The sequence below is a fragment of the Syngnathoides biaculeatus genome, chromosome 18 (assembly GCF_019802595.1).
Source record: "Syngnathoides biaculeatus isolate LvHL_M chromosome 18, ASM1980259v1, whole genome shotgun sequence".
In the NCBI taxonomy this organism is placed as follows: domain Eukaryota; kingdom Metazoa; phylum Chordata; class Actinopteri; order Syngnathiformes; family Syngnathidae; genus Syngnathoides; species Syngnathoides biaculeatus.
This window is the reverse complement of record NC_084657.1, coordinates 4,209,839-4,233,610: the sequence shown is the minus strand read 5'-3', so window position 1 is coordinate 4,233,610 and position 23,772 is coordinate 4,209,839. Positions and strand designations below refer to the sequence as shown.

The window sequence follows — 23,772 nt, the reverse complement described above, 5'->3', positions numbered from 1 at the left end:
TGTAAAACATGATAATATTGTCTTAAATTATTATGATGGGCATGAACAGTTCCATACATTATATCTTAGTTTACATCACAAATTTGCAAATTAGGCAATGTTAGATGTAAAAGGGTTTTTAAAACATGCCCCCCTTGGGCAGCTTCCCTTAATGCTGTTTCCATGAGAATGTCACGTATTATAAACATTATTTTAGTCGCTTGTTACGCTTTACTTCCTTTTAATACATTTCATTTCTGAATGATTTGCACAGGTTATAAGTCACAATTAGGGTGGAACAACTTTAGAAAGTATTTATCTTGGCCTCAATTTTTTATATTGCAATAACCTGGCATGAGAGCAAGGGTGTTGACTTTTTCCACTGCACCCGTACTTCCTATTTTTTTTTCCAAAGGTTTTAATTTTTTCAACCTCTGCAGATGACGATGCAAGGTTAAAAAAAGTCGTGAGGATCTCTCTATTTTTAGAACAAATTTGGACATTCATCGAGCTACAAGTTTGTGTTTAGTATGAAATACTCATAACAGAACACTGTAAATAAACCATGCTGTTAATCAAGTCAGAGCGGGATAGGTAATAACAATGTAGTAAACCAACTTTTAATACTTAATTGGAGTTAGACACAAAAGGACACAGTCCAACTGTCTCACACACAAATGCAACACTGTTTTCCATGTATTGCTTTCTGAGAAATAATATACTCTAAGTTTGTAACACAAATTGTATCTTACACCGAACTGAGAAACAAAAATAGATAAAAGTTCATTTTTGGGGCAGACATTCGCATTCCGCAGCCAGTGAGTTGTAGTCACAACAAATGATGTGTGATTGTATTTCTTAGAACTGACTAGTTTTTTTTTTCCCAGTCACATGTTGCGTATATCTTCTTGAGCAGAGTACTGTATGGAGTGGTCCATTGGAGCAGAGGGGTCACCCTGGGTGACGGCAAAAGTGGCCTGCTGGGGCAGCAGTCTCGGCTCGGTTAGGATGGACGTATTGGTGCTCAGGCGACGAAGTGAATTCAAGACCACTAAAGGGGGAAACAATTGAGAATCAAACAACAACAAACGGCAGGCAATCTTAATGAACAACCCAAGACATAAATAAGAATATTCTGATTGAAATTGAATGTGAGAAACTGACTAGTTCTTAGAGAAGGCAGTGAGCAGTATCGGTCCAGCCAGGACAAAGTGGTGTGGCACAGTTCTTCCACACTGGCAGTGGACACCATTGCGTTATAGGACTCAAACAGCGGCTCGATGATGATGCTGAACTGACACCAAGTTAAGGAAATAAAAGGCATCCCTACAAAGTTATTTTAGCATCTCAAATGCTAGATTGTGAGTAAAATTCTAACGTTATGGTTTGGTTTTATTTCATGGGTGATGTCTCAGATTTGATAGTGTACTCAGTCACACGAGTCACTATTCATCGTACAGACTAAAATATCAATACTATAGAGTATGTTAACGATGAGAGAGCATAGCAGACCAGATACTAGTACTGTATGTTTGCTTCAGAGTTCTGAAGATTGGCCAATCCTGAGGGGAGTTTTGTATTCTTTTGGTGCTTTTGTGGGGGTTCTCCAGGTGTTCGAGCTCCCTGCCACATTCGCCTCAGGCGAAATGAGATCCTTAAACCTTTTGGATATGAAGGAGATGCGTTCAACCACTACTTCCTCATGCTTCCAACAAATATTTTTTTCCTTGTTGTACATTATGCTTGATTTCTTTTTACATCATTAGTTTCATCCCTGCCTCTCGTACAGATTGACAGTTTGGGATACGATCCAGAACTTCCAGTTTTGCAGAGTCCGTGCCCGGACGTACTCTCTGAACTTTTGCCTCATGTGGTCAATTCGCTGCTGTGTGATGGGCATACCTGTGGCCGGCAGCTGCTGTTGGCAAGCACTGCAAAAGAAACCACAAAACGTTGGCGGAAAGACAGTATATACTAGGACTGTTCAAGTACAGCACGTTATCTGAATTGCAGACGACTGTGTTTTGTCCATCCAGTGTAGTATTGTTGGGCAGAAGGTATCGAACTCACTTTTGTTGCAGGCCACATTGTAGTTACAGTTTCCCTCAGAGGGGTGTTATGAATGTGAAACCATGAAAATCTTTCACCCCATCATATTTACAAATGAAATTTATGAGCTAGTTTTGCAATCACAAATCAATGGTAATGGGTTTTTGAATGATTGCTGTTGTCTGGGCACAGGATATTGCTTGCAATATCTCAATGTTATCATTATTAAGACAATTTGAAACTTTACTCCATATTTTTTTTTTTAATCATGGAAGTTGATACTCATAATTTGCCTTTGTGGGCCACATAAAATCATGCGGCAGGCCAGATTTGGCCCTCGGGCCTTAAGTTTGACACCTGTGGTCTAGTGGTACACTCGCCTGACTTTGGTGCCGGCAGTGTGGGTTTAGTTCTCACTCTGTGATGGTGTGAATGTGAGTGTGAATGATTGTCTGTTTCTATGTTTGATGTGTGACTGACAAGAAACCATTTCGGGGTTTAGTCCACTTTTCACCCAAAGTCAGCCATGACCCTAACATAAGCAGTGTTTAAAATGGACTGATATACAGTGCCCTTGCTTTGTAGTGTTCTAACCAATTGGGGTTGAGTTTCCTCCTGGATATTTTTTGCTCCTATCGGAAAACAGAGTGCACAGCACTTTGCCGGGAATGTCCACTTTTGTATGTGTTCGGTTAGACACGTTGATACCGTTTTCGGTCCGATCTGCACGGTTACACTTTTTTCAAGCCATGCCCGTCTGAAACAGTTTTTGATTCCAGCATTCTTGTCAATTGCCCTTGCTACATCTTCATCCTTTTTTCCTAACACTTTCGCCATCGTAAAACTTTGAACACACCGTCGCTCAGTTCGCGCTATCTAAGTCCCACGCGCCATTAATAGGCTAACTAACAAGTTACACTGCGATTTCTGAGAACCGAGAACACATGTACATGGCAATGGTGAAACTCGATTAACCACCAACACGATTGGATCGTTATACTGTATAACTCTGTTGTCCAATCAAGTAATTTGCCGCAAACAAGTTTTAATGTTTATGCCGCAAAATGCAAATATTTACACTACCAAGCAAGTTAGAACGGCATATGATAGTCGTGCTTGTGCTAGCACTAAGCTGAACTTGCAGCTCGGAGCCCACCACCGAGAGGCAGGCGCACGATACCGGTCATTGGTCTGAAAAAGTCGGAAATCTGCCGATCAACGGAAAATTCTCATCCCTGCAATATACAGACCCTTTCCAAAAAAAAAAGTGAACTTTCATTGATTAGAGATTCAGGGCCTCTCCTGGAAGCTGTCACCTTATTGTGGTGGAGGGGGTTTGTGTGTCCCAATGATCCAACGAGCTAAATTGCCTGGGAATTTATGCCGCTGGTAGGGTCACCTATGGCAGGCTGGACGCTGGTCACCGAAGCCCCCCTATCTGGAGCGAGGCCTTGAGGTGGGGCTCGAAGGTAGCCTCATGAGGCGAGCCTTGCAACAATGGGGCCCCTCTGGGAACAGCCCGAAAGGGAAACATGGATCCCCTTCCCCTGGATTAACCACCTGTGGGAGGGGCCATATAGAGCTTGTGCACCTACGTCATCAAATCACGTCACTGGCCGGAAGTGTCGGTCAAACAAACCATTCTTCAGTGGTAAGTCGGTTGGAGAGCACGACGCCCAGAGTTTTGTCCGATACCGTTAAACATTTAGGTGATAATAAACAAGGGTACGGGGAAAAATGAGAGACACTTGGCACAGAGGACCCATATTTAATGCCGAAGTCGATGTTTTCGCCGATAAGAAATTGGACTATTAACCCGCTTCCGCTTGTCGTGGACCACTGGATCTACACATGTATCTGGTGAGTAGGTCATCAAGATTTACACGGAAGAGTTTGAAAGCGTAGAAAAATCAGGACGCATACAAATACTTAGTTGCTGGATCTGTTCTCAATCAAGAATAAATCCCACATAGTGATGGAGCCACTCAGGTTTTTTTCAATACAAATACCAATATTTAAATAAACGACCCCTGGTTTTACACAAACTCGCATTCATTAACTATGATTGAAAAAAAAAAAAAAAAAAAAAAAAGACGGAGTTGGCTCCTCCATACCCGAAACGTGTTGCGGCCACACATTGAACTTTGGTAAACTTCTCCGTGACAGACGTTTTATTTTTTTAATATGCATTGTTCTCAAATGAGTCCAATGTATTTTTTTAAAAAAGAAAATAAACCGCTGGGATAAGCTTCAGTGCACGGAAGCACGTTGCGGCCACACGAACTTCGGTAAACCTCTGTGTGACAGACGGTTTACTTTCTTTCTTTAAATACACACTGAACTCATTTGAGAACCATGCATATTATAAAAGATAAAGAAAAAGTCTGTCGGGGAGAGGTTTACCGAAGATTAACATGCAACACGCGTCGCGTACATTGAAGCCGACTTCCTGTGGTTTTTTTGTTTTTTTTTAACACATTGTTCTCAATTGAGCCAACTGGGCATTATAAATACTTCTTGGGAATTTGAGAATAAGAATAATTCTTACCTGAAATGAAGTGATCACTACACAGTCGTGTGTATTTGGTTGGGGACCATCCATCACGTCTAATTGCCGAAATCCATCGATCTTTTCTCGTCTTTTCAGCTGGTATTCTATAGAATGACCTCTTTGAATATCTGTTTTGTCTGTTGTAACAACCAACAGCACAACAAGTCTCGGGCATTGTGAATATTCTACTCCGGTTCAATGTCCCCCACACTGTCGAACAGCTCTTTTTGACCGGCAATATGGCGCCATGAAAATGGTGACATCACGTGCACGAGCTCTACAGGTTGGGTGCAGTATGAACTGGGCGGTAGCCGAAGGCAGAGATCACACTTTAAAAATTTAAAGATTTTGTTTTATTTTTTTCAATTTGGGTCTTCCAGCTCATAAAAGTCTCACAAAATTAGAAATGCAAAAAATTAGAACACCCCAAAGAAATCCCCATTAAATTATCAGTATTTGTCAAAAAAAAAATCAAGGTAATCTAAAAATCAATGTAAATATGGTACTTTCAAAACAAAATGCTAATCTTCACGACTTCATTGGGAATCCATCCATCTATTTTCATAGCCGCTTATCCTCACAAGGGTCATGGGGAGTGCTGGAGCCTATCCCAGCTGTCAACGGGCAGGAGACAGGGTACACCCTGAACTGGTTGCCAGCCAATCGCAGGGCACATCGAGCCAAATTTAGAGTGTCCAATTAATGTTGCATGTTTTTGGAATGTGGGAGGAAACCAGAGTCCCCGGAGAAAACCCACGCAGTCACGGGAAAAACATGCAAACTCCACACAGGCAGGTCCGGGATTGAACCCAGGACTTCAGAACTATGAGGCCAACGCTTTACCAGCTGATCCAATGTGCCGCCAATTGGGAATCCCTTTGCTTTAAAACTGCCTTGATAAACTGCAGTATTGTGCTAATAAGGCTGTGTGATGAATCTATAGTTCATGAAAATTTAACTTTTTGAATGGGTATGATGGAAATAAATAAACTCGTCTGTGATATTCTATGTTTTTGGAAAGGGTCTGTCCAATTTTAACTTTTGACTTTGGTGTTTAGGCGTGCAGCGACATAATGTTATCTTAATGAGGATGAACAGTATTAAAAACAAAAAATAGATGACTTATTATAGGTGCCGTGGTTTGCTCTCATGTAGAGCAGCTGTGCATAATTTTAATGAGTTACTCATATACTGTATAAAGCTGTGTGGCAGGGGTGAAAATAAAATATCAAACAGACTCGCACAACCAGACAAAATTCCACGTCTAAACAGCACACAGAGTACAACCAACCTAAAGGACTCACTTGATGGCTGAGTTCAGGAGCTGGACCTCATTTCGGAGTCTCTGCACCTCGTCGTGCAGTACTGCTCTCTCCTGCTGGATCTTACTGATGTACTCGGTCGTCTTCTGCAATGTGGTGGCTTTGCTGCTCTGAGGCAACAAGCAGACAGAATGTTGCATGTCAGCCATACACAGTGATTTTTTTTTTTTTTTTTTATAATGTTCTAAAGATTGTATGTCTGCTTTCACCTAACCTTTATACTTGGCTGAGAGTTGAGCGTTGTCACAAGGTTTTGTAAAGTGTCAAACCCCATGTTGATGTTAAAACGCCTCTTATGTTCAGCTGAGATGTGAGTTAGACTCCTGGCCTCTGTTGGCTGCAGAACACATTGTACTGTACATCACATTGTGCATACTTTCCATCCTGGAATATCGCTACGAAATAAAATCTGCACTGGTTTTACTGTTTCAGAAAAAAATAGATTTATTGTACGTCTTTACCTTAATCGGTTCCATCATCCTATAGCTGGGCAAACCTGATTGTGGAGATTGTGGATTGCAGGATTTCTCTACCATGTTACTGGGTGATGTTTGGCCAGGATACCCTGGACAATCAAATTGAACAAAATCAAATAACAACAATGACTAAAAATAGGTGTATTACTTTCCATTTTCCTAATATTTGAAAAATGTAACATCATGCGGCACAAAATATTGGCATGTTCAAATTACTGTATGTGAGTGGTTAGAGCATTGGTTTGGTAAGCCAGGGGACGTGAGTTTGTTTCTCACTGGGGATTCCACTCCCCAAATATGGGTTCCGGCAGGAAGGGCATCTAGCGTAAAAACTGTGCCAAACAAATCTGAGCATTCATCTGAGATGGCGCGCTGAGGCGACCCCGAACGGGACAAGCCGAAAGAAAGTTTTCAAATTACTGTATGCAGCCTGGTATTCTGAATACAGCATGCCGTTAGATATCCATTTTCTTTTTTGTTGATCTCATTGGGGCCCACAGGCTAGCTGGAGCCAATTCTAGCTTACTTTGGGGCGAAAGGCAGGGTACCACACCAAACAGTTGCAGTGAACGTACTGTGCACACCAACAACCATGCACACTTAGATTCACACCAATGAACAATTTAGAGCCTTTGGGAATGTGGAAGGAAGAACGAGTACCCAGAGGAAAAACCATGCAAGGACGCGGAGAAAATGCAAAGTCCACAAACGAAGGCCTGAGCATAGATTTGAATCCAGAACCTGAGAACTGTGAGTCAGAACTACTATACCACCATGCCGTTAACATGAAATTATATAAAATGATTCTTTTCAAATCTCTTTATTGGACATAAACTGTAGCAGTTTGGGCAGTGTGAATTTAAAGATAAAGTGTGATTTGTAAAGGATTATTGAGGCTTTAATTTGGGAGAACTTAAGTCTAATTTTGATGATTTATGATCTCTTGTCGCTATAGTAATGCATATTTCTGTTTAAAGAAAAGCAATCAGAGGCAGATTTGCAGAAATTCAAGTTTGAATTTACAAGCACGGATCTAAAAATATCATACATTTAATGCGAGTTAGTATCTTCAAATGGGGCAAAATATCAGCATGGTGCTATAGTGGTTATCATGCCTCCCTTCCACTAAGGAGATCCGGGATTGAACCTTTTCCATTTCTCCCCATACTTGTTTTATTTTTCAGATACAATACTGTCTAACATATTACAAAAACATACTTATGTTTATTAAAGACTCTATAGATACCTATATGTTGAATTTTAATGAATAGTTTTTTTATATATTAACTGGAAACCTTTTATTCCTTAACTTCCCACGACCATATTGAGGACAAGCGACACAGAAAATGGAGGGGACATATATTACAAAAATATTTCAGTGGAATATACATTCCTTATCACTTCAGTGTATTGCTAAGCTTCATACCTGTTAAGCGGCTCCTGTCCCTGCCATAAAGCTGAGCAGGCGACAGTTTCTCAGTCTTGGGGATGAGAAGAGCCGCGCTTGAGTGTGCTGTGTCATCCGGTTGCAGGGGAGACTCGGCTGAGGCCGTAGAGGTTTGCCTGTGACCCTGGGCCGAACTCTGATTATGCAACTCTGGTAACGCCACATGCCAGTTGGCTCCATGCTGTACTTGGGACGAAGCTCCAGCAACATGCCCACTAGAAGAAACCTGATGCAGAACATGTTTCTTTGTTTTTTTATACTAAGGAAGTACATCTCCGATGTGTAGTTTTAGTTCAAATCTGAAAAATTTAAAAAAACACTTTTATACAGTATCATTCAATCTTTTATTTTATACTTAAAATTTCTCACGAACAACATAAGATAAGAGAAGAGAATATTGTTTTCCATTGTTACTAGCATAAAATGTCCATCCATTTCCTGTGGTGCTCTGGGGTCAGAGGTGAGCCAAAGCCTACTGCAGCTTACTTTAGATGAGAGGTGGTGTACAATCAATCAATTTCAGAAAAAATACAGCCAGAGTCCAGCTCACCCATGACCCCAATGAGGAAACACACAAAAGAAAATGAAACGGGTGAATATTGGGCATCTATTGCTGGACTATAACTTTTAGAGTAGACTTTACAGGCCAAATCAAAGAAAACAACTTAAGGAGTGAGATGATGGTGTATTTATACTTCAAATTCGGTGAGTTAATTGATACATACAGTAGATAAGTAACACCTAGCACATTACTCCTAAAGGCATGCTCACCAGAGAGCTGGGAGATGAGGACTTCTGACCTTTGACTGTCAAATGAGTCACTTCAAACTGCACTGAAGGTTTCCCTGAAAGTACAAACCAGCACAAGTTAGTAAAGTTTGTGCTTTTTTTTCCCAAGCTAAATCAGGAGCAAAAAAATATGTGTCAAGCTCCAGGGCACCTGTGGAGAGCAGCTTAGCAAGGCAACTGGTGGGGGCGGTGGATGTAGTGTAAGACAGACCAGGAGGTGGATCAGATGTCCTCGCTCCTCCTCTCTTTTGCTTGCGCTTCCCTCTCACTTCTGTGGTACACACTTGTTCAGGAACCGCAAAGCAGTGTGATCTGCCTCCAGGCGTCTGGGCTGTTTGACCCGGCGCAGACGTGATCGTCGGGTGGCTGAGAGCGTGGTAAGAAGTTTGGAGGTAGGTGTTGCCTAGATGAGGGTAGCTGGGAGCCTGTTGCCCACTCCCCACGGTGGAGGCGGTGTGCGTGATGACAGTTGGGGTCACGCTGGCGGCTGTGGGTGAGTGGTAGTTGATTTTGTGACATGGGGCTGGGTAAGAAAAGGGGACAGCTGCAGACAAGCCATGCTCAACATTGGCCGGAAACAGTGTAGAAACACCAGGATCAGCGTATGACTGTGGTCCAAATGGTAAAGGGGTCAAGTTGTATTGATCACAATCCTGGTTTAGTGTGGCGCTCAGTGTTTGAGAATTCGATGATGAGGCCTGAGGACAATTTTCAGCTGTCAAACCAGCCTGCAGGTAAAAAAAAAAAAAAAAAGTAATTGTTTTATTTGCCCGATTACAGTACAGTATTTATACTGTAACGACTTCCCCAAGTACCTGAGAGAGCTGGCTGTCAATGAGTAGTTGAGTTGCTGTGTGAACAGGAGCATTAGAGGAAAGGGCAACGTTGGGGGAATTTTCAAAATAGCCCGAGTGTGCTAAACCTGTCTGGTCACATGGCTGGAACCCCAAGTTCAAACAGATATCTGTAAAAATAAAACACAGGGGGCCAAAATAAAGAGAAAACAATTTTCATGGTGACTGGACTGCTTAACCCATAATTTGTCCATAATGCAGATAAAACATTACTATTTTGACTCTTGCTAATGTAGAATTACACTGGAAGTTTGGTTTTGATTTATCGGCATTATTATTGTTGTAGTCAGAAACCGACCTCTGTGTTCATGTATTGGATATGTACAAATGAGTCAGTCAATTTAGGGTCAATGAGAGGGCACATCAATAATAACTGCACAAAGATGAATGAAAATTAACATTTCCCAAGCGCAGCCACACCGTAATTGCTAGTCTGACCTATTATGAATTAGAATGCATGAGAAAATATATAAATTCTCAGAGAAATAAATACTGAGGGCACCATGTAATTTTGTTACCAAATTTATTTAAAGTGTTAAAAATATTAGACAAACCCTGTCTTTGTCCTCTGAATATTTAATGTTGCTCTTGTGCTGGCTTTTATTAGAATGTGCAAGTAACTTTGACGCAAATGGTAGAGTCCCAGAGTGAAAATCCCTACAATACTACAAGTGCTGTACTGGTAAACTAGATTTACACTGATGAGGACTTCCAACAGCATGCACCAAACATGTACTTATTCATTACTTCATTTTAGAGTGATTTTATTCCCCATACCCGATTCAAAAATATCCTGCAAGTACTTTTTTTAAGAGCAAAAAGGAAAGGAATGTGCATAGAGAGTACCTGGTATATCCATGAACTCATCCAAGCTAGGCTGCAGAGGAGTTAGGGCTGGCTGAATCATATCAGCATTTGTCGTGTACGCTGAGGTGGAAAACAACATTGAATGTTTACGGTACATCGGTGAGAGAATACAATCACTTCCACATTTCTGAGACAGTCAGCTTTTTTGGATGAATGATTTTAATTTGGATGCAATACCAGTAACTCACACATCAATTTGAATCCTGTCCTTAGTAGAAAAACAAATTTTAGTATCTTACCGGTTTAAAAATACTATCCACAGAGAGAGTTTTATTAATTTCAAATCAAAATAAGCCACCTTAGCCTGAATAACTAATGTACGCACTTATAACAATATCACCAGGAAGAAATGCAAGGAAATTTGCTAGATTTTCTACAACTACAGTACCATTTTAAAATGCCACTGCAATGAATTTTAGGTACCCATAATGCTTCTTGCTGAGAAACTGTACATTACCAGGACCGTGAGTGTGGAGTGGTGATGCGAAATAATGGTATATTGTATAATTAACGCAATAAATCACTTGTATATGCTATGTCTTAGTGGACGTGATGTTCATGTCATTCAAAATTTTCAAGAGGCATGCAGTTATGTTGTGTGTGAATGGTGACCTCAAGTGGAGAAGTAAAATACATGCATTCCTGCACCTCTAGCTAGCCCAAATGCATTTACTTTGTTCAGTGCTACAGAAGAGGAGAGTTTTATGACAGAAGAAGGAAGGACTTTCCCCATGACAATGGGCCGAAGCAGCTGACAGTTCCTGGGAGAGAAGACATTGCAGTGCTGGAGACACAGACCTGGCTCTGTAGGATTTTTTCCTTTAGCCAATCAAGGAGACTCATCAAGGGGACCCATTTTTAAGATAGGGATAACATCAAGATGGTTGCCACACAAATACATAATACAAACGTGGGAAAAAACAATGCTGTCTAGTGGGACACTAATGGAAGTTCTTGAGTAATAGTATGAGAATATTACTACTTACCGTTGTGCCGCTCACTGCTCCAGGGGCACGGCTTCTGTGTCATGGTGAACAGGGTGTCGGAGATGTCACATAGAAGGTAGTCCAGGTCAAAAATATGAGCATCCTCTGTTGTTGCCTCAGGCTCTGCATACATCTGACTGGACCATTTCTCTAGCTTCACCTGGCAGATTTGACCCTTCGGTACACCAGATAGATGAAATAGATTGTCAGTCCCCGATCTGGTCATTCAAGGGGTTTTTGAGATAACAGCAAAGCTTATGAAGTCAAGAGACACGATACTGGGATTTTGATTGTGACAAGTTCTTGTGATTCAACAAGTCCACCATTTGGTGAGCCATGTAAACAGTTAAAATTGCAGTTGTTCCTGACAACACTACACACATCAATATGAGACACTGGAAGCATTGCGTTTAAATACTCTGACCACCACACATTACATACAGTCCATGCATAAACTACTCAGCTGCTGTATTACCTATTTTGCCTTATTGTTGTTATTAGCCTTTGGTATAGAATTCCACTGCACCAGTCTGAACGCTGTTTCTGTGCACTGCTGCACTAACATCTTTTCTTGTACAACTCCTTGACCGAATACCATTACATGTGGCTGACGATAGAAGACTTTATGGGACAATACACAAAACAAAATACTGGATCAATACAAAGTCCTCAGTACCAACCTCTCATTCAAAGCCAGACCTGAATCCACATAAAGGTCCATACACAGCTTTTTTCCGTCTGCCCAAGATGTGTCGCTTCATTCTGATCATCCACATCTGAGATCACATTTATAGGAAAACCTGGACTGGACGACGGCCTGTTTTGATTACGTCTAAGCATACGACTGTTCCTCCTGTAATTTGTTTTTGCCTCTTGATTAGCTGTCATTGAAAGACAGTATGCATGTGCAAGTAGAAAAGAGCAAAGATTACTCTGTGTGTGTGTGTGTGTGTGTGTGTGTGTGGTGCATGATGAAAAATACATAGTGGAAATACTGTTCAAAAGCAAGGGCCCCTTACAGGTAATCATTATGCTGGGTTTGTTCATTTATTTTGACGTCTCACCATTTCAATAAGAAGGGCGGTCTTTTGTCCCTGACCTAATTCTAGTACAGTAGTCATCCTCACGTGCGGGATGAACAGGACTTGAGGCCCCCATCAACACAAATGACCAAAAAAAAAAAAAAAAAAAAAAAATGCATGGTTTGCAATTTCCTACTTCCAGCAATTGCCTTTTTAAGGATTTCCTCTATACACTTCACACTTCATTCATATTTTTTTTTTTAGGTTTGAGTTCAGGAAGACTGGGCGGGAAAGATGTATGTAGATAAAAGGAAAGGTTATTTTAACAACGAATTTTCATGCTCACTGACTATAGTCCAGTCCCAATCACACCACTGAAATCAATCTTTTTGTCAAATAAACCGAATATTTTACTGGAATTCCTCTATGGATAAAGCAATAAATTAAAATCGGATGTATTAATCTAATTTATTATTACATTCAATCCAATTAGTCCAAGGAGGGTGTGTTCCAACTACAGGGGCATCACACTCCTCAGCCTTCCTGGTAATGTCTATTCAGTAATGTTGGAGGAGGGTCTGTCAGGAAGTCGTATCTCAGATTCAGGAGGAGCAATGTAGTTTTCATCCTGGCTGTGGATCAGTGGACCAGCTCTACACCGTTGGCAGGGTCCTCGAGGGTGGATGGGAGTTTGCCCAACCAGTGTACATGTGTTTTTCGTGGACTTGGAGAAGGAGTTCAACGGTGTCCCTCGGGTAGTCCTGTGGGGGATGCTTTGGGAGTATGGAAGAAGCCCCTAATATGGGCTGTTCAGTCCCTGTACAAACGGTACCAGAGTTTGGTCCGCATTGCCGACAGTAAATCGGATTTGTTTCTGGTGAACTTGGACTCCGTCAAGGCTGCCCTTTGTCACCAATTCCTCTCGAAAAGTTTGTGGACAGTCTTTCTTGGTGCAGTCAAGGTGAAGAAGTGGTCCAGCTTTGGTGGCCTCGGTATTGAATCTCTGCTTTTGCAGATGATGTGGTTTTGCTGGTATCATCAAGCCATGATCTTCAATTCTCTGGTTCGCAGCTGAGTGTGAAGCGGCTGGGATGAGAATCTCAGAGTAGAGCACCTGCTCCTATGCATTGAGAGGAGCCACATGAGCTGGCTGGGTCATCTGATTCGGATTCCTTCTGGACGCCTCCCTGGCGAGGTGTTCTGGGAACACCCAGAGGATGACCTAGAACACCCCCCCGGAAGAGCTGGATGAAGTGGCTGGGGAAAGGGAAGTCTGGGCGTCCCTGTTGAGGCTATTGCTTTTCCGACCCAACCTTGGATAAGCGGTAGAAGATGAATGGTCAAAATATTGTATTGCCTATTTTAAATCTGTTAGATTTTTAGTAAAGTAAAACAAGAATTAGTTTTCATTTTTCTTTGCTTTTTAATTTTCAAGCACATAGAGTAAAAGTATTGTAGCTTCAAACTACTGAAAGAGCATTTTCCAAACATTTTGACAACATAACATTTACAGTACCTAAAATATTCAGCTGTGCGTCAGGCAGAAGAGTGGTGAGCATGTGCGCTTCAGTTCTGGGACTTAAGGTTTGAATCTTAGCTACAACCTTCCTGATTGGCATTTTCTCTCTGTGATTTCATCTAAAGGAACGTATTTGCAAAACAAGAAAAAGTAACTCTACAGCAGACTTCCAGTATAACCATAACCATGATCACCATGTATCAGAGTGATTGGGAAGAGAAACCCTATGGCAAAGAAAATGTACAGGTCATGATATAGAGCAGTTTGTTTTCAAACCTTTGACTTCAACTACCACCTAAAAAGACACTTGGCTCTTGAAGAACCACAATCATAGCCCTTCCAAATCATTCAACTGAAAAGTGAGCTCTGGCAGAGATTATTTTACATACCACAAGAGGTATTAGTACAACACTGAGAATGACAATTGCATGTGCCAGACAACAATCAAACAGATGACTGAAAAAAGTAACAAGATGAATTGTGACGAGTACTTGATGATACTATATTTAAATTGAGAGCAATGGAATAGTTTTTGAAGGCAAAGAAGTTAAATATTATCTAATGGCAAAGTCAATGGAATGATCTAACACCAAAATATCATACTTTTCACACACTGTAGACAAAACTAAAGACCTACAGATAAGACAAGAAAAGCATCTCCACAGAGGCCATTGACCATTTTTGGGAAATTTAAAATTTACCTTTTCCAAATACTTTTGAGCCTGAGAAAATCTCAATCACATCTTCAGTGAAGTGTGATGGTTTTATACATAACCTCAACGAGTCTCCTTCTCTTCCTTCAGCGTGTCATCCTTTTCCATATCAATATCTCCCCCATCCACCTCTCTAACACCAACTCCCTTCATGTCTTCCCTCACTACATCCATCAACCCCTTTGTTTTTGGTGTTCCTGGCGCTCTCTTCCCTGGCAGCTCCATCCTCATTACCCTTCTCCCAATATACTTGTTCTCTCCCCTTTGGATGCGTCCAAACCATCCAAGTCTGCTCTCTCCAAGATCTAGCCTTGGCTGTCTCTCTGATGAGCTAGTTTTTAAAATCCTACTCCTCTCTACTACCTCCAGCTATGCTTCTTTTTGTCTCTTTAAATGCAAACGTCTGGAATCCATACTCACCACTCTTATAAACGTTGCCCTTCATCCCAGCAGAGAGTCTTCTGCCACATAACGCAGCCGACACCTTCCTCCACCAGTTCCAATCTGTTGGGACCCGTTTCTTCACTTCCTTATACCACACTCATATTGCTCTGGACTATGAACCCAAGTATTCAAAGTCATCCAGTGACCTCCACCCTCGCTATCGCTTCTCATTGGAGCCCCGCTCTTCCCCCTCCACACCTGTCATCCACGCACATATATTCTGTTTTACTTCGGCCAATCTTCATTCCTCGCCTTTCCAGTGCATGCCTCCATCTTTCTAATTGTTCCTACACCTGCTCGCTACTTTCACTGCAGATCACAATGTCATCTGCAAACATCATGGTCCAAGGGGATTCCAGTCTAACCTCATCTGTCAGCCTATCCATTACTACTGCAAACAGGAAGGGGCTTAGGTCTGATCCCTGATGCAGTCCCACCACATTAAATTCCTCAGTCACACCTACAGCACACTTTTCCACTGTTCTGCTCATCAAGTTTATTCCTCTATAGTTCCCACAACTCTGCACATCACCCTTGTTCTGTCGAAAATTTAGATACTTTGAGAAAGGAGAAGAACAACAGTATTAGAATTTCCAGGGCTGCTTTTCCAGTCCCAGAGTAAAAAGCTAGATAATATCAGCTCTTAGTAAGACATAGCACACAAATCACCTGAGTGGTCCTTGACCTATGAAACGTTATCCTTTGGTTCTGGTTTGCAAGTTTACATTTAGATGATCTATGCATTTGCTGACAAAAAAAGAGAGGGTGGCAGCAGTGAAAAGCAATAAATAGTGAAGTGGCTCCGTTTATCAATGGACTGCATTTTGAGAAGGCACGTGTCGTCACTCGAGTACTATTGTCGATGAAGTGCTTCCCTATGGTGTCTGTCCTCATTGCCTTTCTCTGGCTATTTCCTTTCACTATCTTTTGATTGTTTATGAATGTGACGCCGCTGTTCAACGTGTAGCTTGTTTTTTTGTTTGTTTGTGTGTTTATTTTCATTCAGCAGGCGTTTCATGAACTAGGTCAGATTTGATTAAATTCTACAGACCCCCTCACATAAAATAAAAACGAATCCTCAAGATGTGCTCGGGTATTGTCACTGCTAGCAGTGAACATGCGTCAATTGACCACACATGTTGGATCATGACGCAAGTTCTGTTGTTCACATCGTTATCTCAGGCTACCATGTTTCTTTCTCGTTAACTGACTAAGGCAAACCCCAAGAGGTAAAAACAATATTGTATGGGTGATTATACAGTATGTAGGTCTCCAACTGCATTCAGAAGTAAACAATAATTGAAGCCACAAAAAAGGTTAATGTCTATGTCAAATTAACCCTTTAAGGGTCAAACTCCATATTTGTGTTGCTACGTATCCTCACAAATCACAACATAAGGTAGAATAAGAACTGTATATGCTGATTTTGTCCATTTTCCTAAATATTCTCTGGAATCAATTCACAATGTACATTGTTTTACTTAAGCCACAATTTCTGTATACAGTACCAGCTTCTATACATTTTGTAAAGTCATTGAGCAAAACCACCATGATGGCACCATCTTTTTTTTCTGCAAAAATACTCATAATACAGCATTCCAAATTACAACCATGCTCAATTTTTAAAAATTTAACTGGTTGTAAAGAATTCAAAACAAAATAGATTTTTTTATTTTCCAAGTTTGTTGAACTAATCATCTTTGTCAATCAGGCCTGATGTCAACATGGGAGCCTATCTTTACTATTCTTCTTCTTCTCCTTTCGGCTTGTCCCATTAGTGGTCGCCACAGCGTGTCATCTCAGATGAATGCATATTTGTTTGGCACAGTTGTACGCCGGATGCCCTTCCTGACGCAACCCCTCTACCTTAAAAAATATCTTTAAGTTGGATCGTACGATAAATTCATTGGAGAATGCCCATGTCCCTTGACTTTTTTTTAAGGATGCCCTACAGGTCTCATTAGGGTTTAGTTTTTAGTTTTGTTTTTTTTTTTAAATTCTTGTTTATACACGTAGCAGCCACAGCTTCAAGGGTTTTGTTTCCCTGCATTGCATCCTTGTAGTTCCTCCCACCGTAGCTACTATTAAAGTCTTCAGCATTGAATGTTTGTGTTCGAGAAACAAATAACCTCTGTTAATCAGGAACTCTCATTTAATTCATAAAGTGTAGCAATTCTCAGATGATGAAACTCAAATTAAGATAAACGGTTCGTTATTCCCTTTTCCAAGATATTCTACATTTAAAAAAAGGACATGCGCCCTTTTCGAGACAAAGTTAGTTTGATTTATAATGCAGTATTTTCATACTTCAGTGAGCTGGAAGTAACGCAGTGTTGCCTCCATCTCCCTCGTTCCTCCTAATTTAATTACATTTTCATTCAACCTACATGTGCTTCACCTGGTCCTTTTCCAACTAAAGATGATGGTCTTATATTAGAGATACTGATTTTCACCCCAACCGCTTTACGCTGCGCACCACTCCAGTTAGAGTTGGAGATCACAGCTTTCTGAGGCTACCACATTATCTGCAAAAAACCTGAGATGCAATAGTGAGGCCACCAAACTGGACCAGCTTCTGGAGCCAGCGATCGGATTACCATGGTCCCTGCCTTTGGTCACCACCTACTTTTGAGCTGTGCTTTGTCTGGTCCCTCAGGTAGGACTTGCTTCTAATGGGTGACCCAGCTAGTGGCAGAAATCCCCAGACAACTTAGCTACTAGGATCATAGGGACACATAAACCCCTCCACGACGATAAGATGACACCTTAGGGAGTGGTTTTTAGTCCAAATAAACATTTTTAATCTTTTAAAAGATGCAATTTCTACTACACTTCTTCTGTTGAATGTATAGACATTGTAGATACATTGTAATTAGCTTTTAAATTTAAAATGAAAAAAAAAAACAGTAGGACTTGTCATACCTCTTGTAGCATGGATATAATTCCATCCTTCTTTTTCTGAAACTGCAAAGGAACAAGATAGCAAGTGAATAAGGAATTGAAGATAAAATAAATGAATAAAAGGAAAAGAGGAATGCTTACTCTCTTTTTATAATATATCCTCCACTTGTGATACTCCTTAATGACCACCTCAATCCGTCGCTTCCAGTAGCTGCCCTCTAATACAATCGCCTGCTCAGATGAAATAACTTTTGTACAGAAGGCATTGTGGGCGTCAAAAGTAGTGAACAAAAATCAAAAGTCACTAACTTCAGGCTTTCTGTGAGCATCTGCCTCAGATCCCTCCAATGGGGTGACAAAGCCACATACAGGGTTTTTCCTCTTCTCCAAATCTAAACACAGTATTTAATATTCAACACTAAAAATCCTGAACTTGTGACATTATTACAGTAAGGACTAGCGCCTTTTATGCTCAAGCAATAGGTCTTGGCTCTTTGTGCTAAGCGACAATCGGGGCATATTCCACGACTTGCTGTGTGCTTAGAAACATGTCGTTGTTCTTGACAATGGTGAATAAATAATTCTGTACATGAATAGATGCAAGTGACAATCCGCATCTTAATTCATGCGCCAGTCAAATAAAACATCGTAGCGTGTTGGCTCCTACGACATGAAGACGTCACGTATGGATCACTCCAGGTCATTGTGGCACATTCCACTTGCTACAAATACAATCATGCAAAACAAAGTGGAACCACGGCGTTTGAAAGATTCATACGTCGTCGGACTTTGACCAAAAAAAAAAAAAAAATTTAAAATCTGCTTCAAAAAATACTTTGGTGTTCTCGGAGTCCTAACACCTGAGCAAAGATGAACCCATGTTGAACGCATTGCCAAGTTAAGCCGAGCGATGCCAAATGCACATGAGCCGGTGCCGAGGCAAGCCACTGCCCACTTTGAGACAAGCAGCGCGTGAAGTGTGACATATTTGTGAGTGCTTCTCAAGACTTTGTTTTAAATTTTTCCAACGCTTTCTTTGTCACGGGCCCAAAGAAAGTCACCGGTACTACCAGCAGCTGTCTTGTGTCAACCATTGAGACATTTAAGTTGCTGGGAATTACTATGTCTCAGTACCTGAAGCGGGAGACAAGCAACTCTATTCTCAAAAAAAAAGCCCAGTAGAGGATCTACTTCTTGGGGCTCCTTAAAGACTTACAGCCTGCTACGAGAGCTGTTGAGACTGTTCTGCACGAACAATGCAAACTAAAACTAGCAGACATTCCAACAGCTTCTTCTCTCTTGCAGTTAACTTCAAGAGCTAACTTACAATTCGACTGCAACATGCAGCCAATTTTTTTCTCGAGTTTATTGTAACAGGGGCAATTAGTATTATATATTATACAGTAAATCACGCGTGCACTCACTGTAGTAGTCTCAACGCTGCATTATGTTCACCCGTAGTTGACCAATACTAGCCTCTCGTACCTGAGTAGCATCTGCTCCACTTCCACAATCGACTGAGGTATACCTGCAACATTTGCACAATCGACACTGTCCCAGATTATCACATGACGACACACTTTAAATGGCCACTGCACTGGATTATTGCTCTATTAGGCATTCTAACAACTCTAAGTGCTAGAGGACTCTGAAGGGGAAAAAAAAAAAAAAGACTACCATCAATTACCAGATTACTAGCAAATTCTATGGCTCTGTGACTCTTACTGCAATGTCCCGATGACTGAAAAGAATTCTCTGTCAATTGACAGTCTATCGGCGACGTGGTGGTTCAGCTGGTAAAGCGTTGACCTCACAGTTCTGAGGTCCCGGGTTCAATTCCGGACCCTCCCGTGTGGAGTTTGCATGCTCTCCTCGTGCCTGCGTGGGTTTCCTCTGGGGACTCCGGTTTCCTCCGGCGTTCCAAAAACATGGAACATTAAATGGACACTGAAAATTGTCACTAGGTGTGATTATGAGTGCAGCTGTTTGTCTCTATGTGCCCTGCGATTGGCTGGCAACCAGTTCAGGGTGTACCCCCCCCTCCTGCCCGTTGAAAGCTGGGATGGCTCCAGCACTCCGCGCGACGCTAATGAGGATAAGCGGCGAAGAAAATGGCTGGATGGATGAACGGATGACTGTCTGTCTGTTGTTGAACTCAAGATTTATGTCATACGAGAGCAGCTACAGCTACTGGAGACAAATTAATTGTGTTTTTGACATACTTGTCAAAATAAAGATGATCTGATTGTGAAATACGATACTTCAGCCGTGGGTCATATCACTGGCTCAAACTTGAATTGATCTTAGACTAAAACCAAAGAGACTTTATAGACTATGCTAACTTCAAGGTAAAAATAAAAATCAATTTAAACATTCAATCAGAGTAAAAATAAAAAATAAGAAATAGTATCACCATATGGGCCAACAGGAGGTATTTTGAATGATTGTAGTCACACAGTGTATTGACCATTCCAAAAAAAAAAAAAAAAAACAAGACATTTCTAAGCACATAGGACTTCGTGGAATGAGCAGAAAGTCGAATATGCCGCGATGTGGCGTGTGAGCGATCGTGAGCCAGAAATGACTCGTGTCATACTTCGAAGAGTCAAGACCTGATGCTGGGGCCACAAAATGCGCCAGCCCTTTGTTCATTACTTAACTTGGAGTGTTTTAAAGTGCGGTGGACTTACACTGGATGAACCATGCTCTCCAAATTGCATTGTTTAGACGGATCTTATCCCGCCACAGCAGCCGTAGTCCCTTGAAAGTCTTCCATTTTGGGGAGACAATCTTGTTGCTAAAAGGGTGGGTGGGAAGACACGAGATAAATTTGTTTCTGCTTTTCTTTTAAAACATTAACGAACATCTATTCAAATGACTGAAGGGTCACTTTTTGTCTTATGTGTTAAAATGTGTCAGAATGACCACTGGGCGTGAATAATGCGCATATATGCTATTGAGGGGTGTGGCCTAGGTCACGTTTAATGGCGGGAGGGAATAGTAAAGTGACGCTACGTTAAAATATTTCTAGCAGTTTTAACACAGCGAACGTCCACTCCACGGTATTTGTCCCAGAAATATAATCAAATATACGGGAAGCGATGACAGTGGTGCATGTCTCCGTTGAGAAGCTGTCGTGATCTCGACTAATGGCTCGACCCTGGCTGGATCTCTCTCATTCCGGTTTTCCAGACTCCACTTTGACAGGGCTGATGGTGCTTCCTAATGTGAGACACTCACAGAGTTGCTAGGAAGCCTAGCTGAAGAGCACATTTCAATATGCTTCTAATGAAGGGACATCAGGGGTTCTCACACTCTCACAAAACAGCAGAGACATCAATTTACTGCAAGGAGGAAAAACAGTTTACTCTAGTCTGGTTAATGACAAATATATGCGACAGAGCACATAATGGACAAAGGTAACACAGCACTTAAGCTCGAAACAATTCACTATATAAAGTAACATTATGACTGTGGAGCAGTTTTTTTTTTAATACATATTACATTTTCACATACTAAAGAATGAAAAAAAAAAGGTTCCTTTGACTAAGCCTACACTCGTAAACCCCAATAATAAAGCTCCATTAAAAAAAAAAAACAAAAAAAGGTTGAGAAACATAAAACTGTCAAAATGCAACAGCATTGCAACTGCAACTCTGCATTACCACAGTTCCACTCAAATCTAGTGCTGCCAAGTACAATCAAAGTCCAGTTTGTAGTTTCCAAGCTGTTGCACAAGAGTTCCTCACACACACACACACACACAAACTCAGCTTTAAAAAGTCTTGAACTATATTGACCCTCTGTCCTCACAGGTAAGACAAACCAGCACGCATGTACATTGTATATTGATTTTTGCACACTAATATTACAACTTGGGCATACTAGTAGAGAACGATGTCACTCATGAGTCCAAATTTGGCACTAGGTAATGGACATCTTCATGCTACTAATACTTCTTGGGAGCCAGTAGATTTAAAGAACTGTAGCTGCAGTGTAATTTTGAATGGATTCATGATGATTCAGATACTGGTTTCGTCCTCGAGGTGTCAGAAATTAAGCAAAATTGTTGATCGTTGTTTTCTAAAGCAGCAGCGGAGGTTTGGAAATGTCACTCTACTGTGCTGAGTCGTCTTATTGTGAAGGACAAAAAGCACACGCCATAACAGGGGCGTCCCTATGTTGTGTGTATTAGAGGGCTTAGCCCCCAGCTGTGTCAAAACTTAAATGTTTTGTTGTTTAGGGAAGGAGGAGCTGATTGAAAATTTCCATCCTTAAAAAAACACTTGTGCGCGCACCAGCTGGGTGGATGGGGGGGGGGTGCAAAACACCATAGGTGCAGAATGGCAACCACGTTTCTGACAGACTTCACCTGGGCAGTTGTGGCTACACAAGTAGTCTACCATCACCAAGAGTGAATGAATAAAGTAAAACCAAATAATTTAGGGGGCTTTAGAACACTTTTAGGAAGGCAAAGCCCCCCCCCAAAATTGGCTTTCATTTTAGCTGAGGAGTTGAAGATTTTGCTGAGAGCCTGAGCCACACCACATCAAGGATGTGGAATAAATGCTCAAATGACTTATCATAGGAATTTTAAATTTCAAAATGGTTCAAATGTACAAATGAGGTTTCTTCAACTGCTCTTGACGTGGAATTAACAACCCACCTGTAGGCCAGCGAGATGCACTCAAACAGGCGCGTGAGCGTGGGGTCGATGCTCAGGCTCCCGGAGCTTCGCGGCCCGTAGCGGTACGTCTGGCACCAGTTCCGGTTCACCGTGTCAAAGTCGTACCTCGGACGCCCTTTACCTTTCGCGCCGCCCGGCGAAGCGTCGCTGTGGGGCGACGACACCATGAAGTGGCCGCTGTGGATGACCTGCGTGTAGGTGAAAGGCGCGCGAGGTGGCCCGCCGGCAGCTGTCCTAGCGTGTTCCCCTTCGGGTTCGGATTCGGAGGAATCGCGGAGGTCGCTACCAGCGACTGCTGAACCAACTCTCCCTTTTGTCGCCATGGCTGCGTTTTCAGCTTGCGTTCGCACTGAGCAAAGTGCGGCTTTGGGGACGTGCCCCCCCCCCCCCCCCCCGCTTCCCCGCAGCTGTACAGTGGGCGACTGGGACAGGAGATTTGGGGCTTTTCACTGACAGCTGTCTCTTCACCAAGCTCCACAATTTCTTCCTCTGAGTGAACGATTGTGCAAAGGCTTTCTATCCGCTTCGATGGTGTTAAAGTCCTGAAGGGAAGCCTGAGGTGGTAATTATTAATAGACTTTTTTTCCTTTTTTTTTAACGGTTCCAGACAGTACTTCTGCTGTAAGGCAATAGGTTATTTTTGCCATCTGTCGTTTAGTGGAAGAGCATTTCATTGTTATTACGCCTTTCACATTAAGTTGCTGCCATAGCTAAATGAATATACAAACTACATTATGACGCAATGAATAAATGTAACAAGAATGCACCGCCATATGTACTTATTCCCCCATTTTATTTACTGCCAGTTTTTCATACAAATGTTTACTCCGTGACATTTGAGGTGCACAAACTAGCGCAATCTCAACAGGTTGCTCAAAAACAAGAGTGGCACTGAGGGCAAAAATCGACATTTTGTTCGGTATACTTTAAAAAACTAGTGGCCAAGAGCAGTGGAAGGATAATTTTAGTATTTTGAATCAAAAACAAAACCAAAGGTTTTTAGAATAATTTTTGAGTGTACTGTAGTCTGATGAATTTCGCAAGGTCTTCTGAGCTGCGGTATACTGAATGAGACAAAGTTTAAGATAGATGGCAGAAAAAAAAATTGGAGAGAATATTTGGATGAAGAGAATTGATTTCAGTGGTCGCAGGACTTGCAACATATG

General features: G+C 41.6%; 1 protein-coding gene across 4 annotated transcripts; it reads right to left on the bottom strand.

The window, feature by feature from the left end:
* Positions 1 to 322: 322 nt before the first annotated feature.
* Positions 323 to 23,668, bottom strand: LOC133491505 (carbohydrate-responsive element-binding protein). Of its 4 annotated transcripts, none has more exons than XM_061802735.1 (17): positions 22,586 to 23,668; positions 20,610 to 20,716; positions 18,229 to 18,311; positions 18,061 to 18,150; positions 17,941 to 17,982; positions 11,321 to 11,495; positions 10,314 to 10,394; positions 9,429 to 9,577; positions 8,765 to 9,341; positions 8,596 to 8,669; positions 7,804 to 8,050; positions 6,363 to 6,466; positions 6,116 to 6,238; positions 5,884 to 6,011; positions 1,787 to 1,910; positions 1,144 to 1,273; positions 500 to 1,030 (listed from the first exon to the last, which is right to left on the bottom strand). In XM_061802735.1, the coding sequence occupies exons 1-17, from the start codon at positions 22,927 to 22,929 to the stop codon at positions 867 to 869; spliced, it is 2,742 nt and encodes a 913-aa protein (XP_061658719.1). In that variant the 5' UTR covers positions 22,930 to 23,668; the 3' UTR covers positions 500 to 866. The 4 variants fall into 4 exon arrangements, with proteins under 4 accessions (XP_061658721.1, XP_061658720.1, XP_061658719.1 ...); XM_061802738.1 differs by lacking the exon at positions 22,586 to 23,668 and adding an exon at positions 21,013 to 21,178 and having other exon boundaries at positions 529 to 1,030; XM_061802736.1 differs by lacking the exon at positions 1,144 to 1,273 and having other exon boundaries at positions 325 to 1,030; positions 1,882 to 1,910.
* Between the last annotated feature and the right edge of the window lie 104 nt (positions 23,669 to 23,772).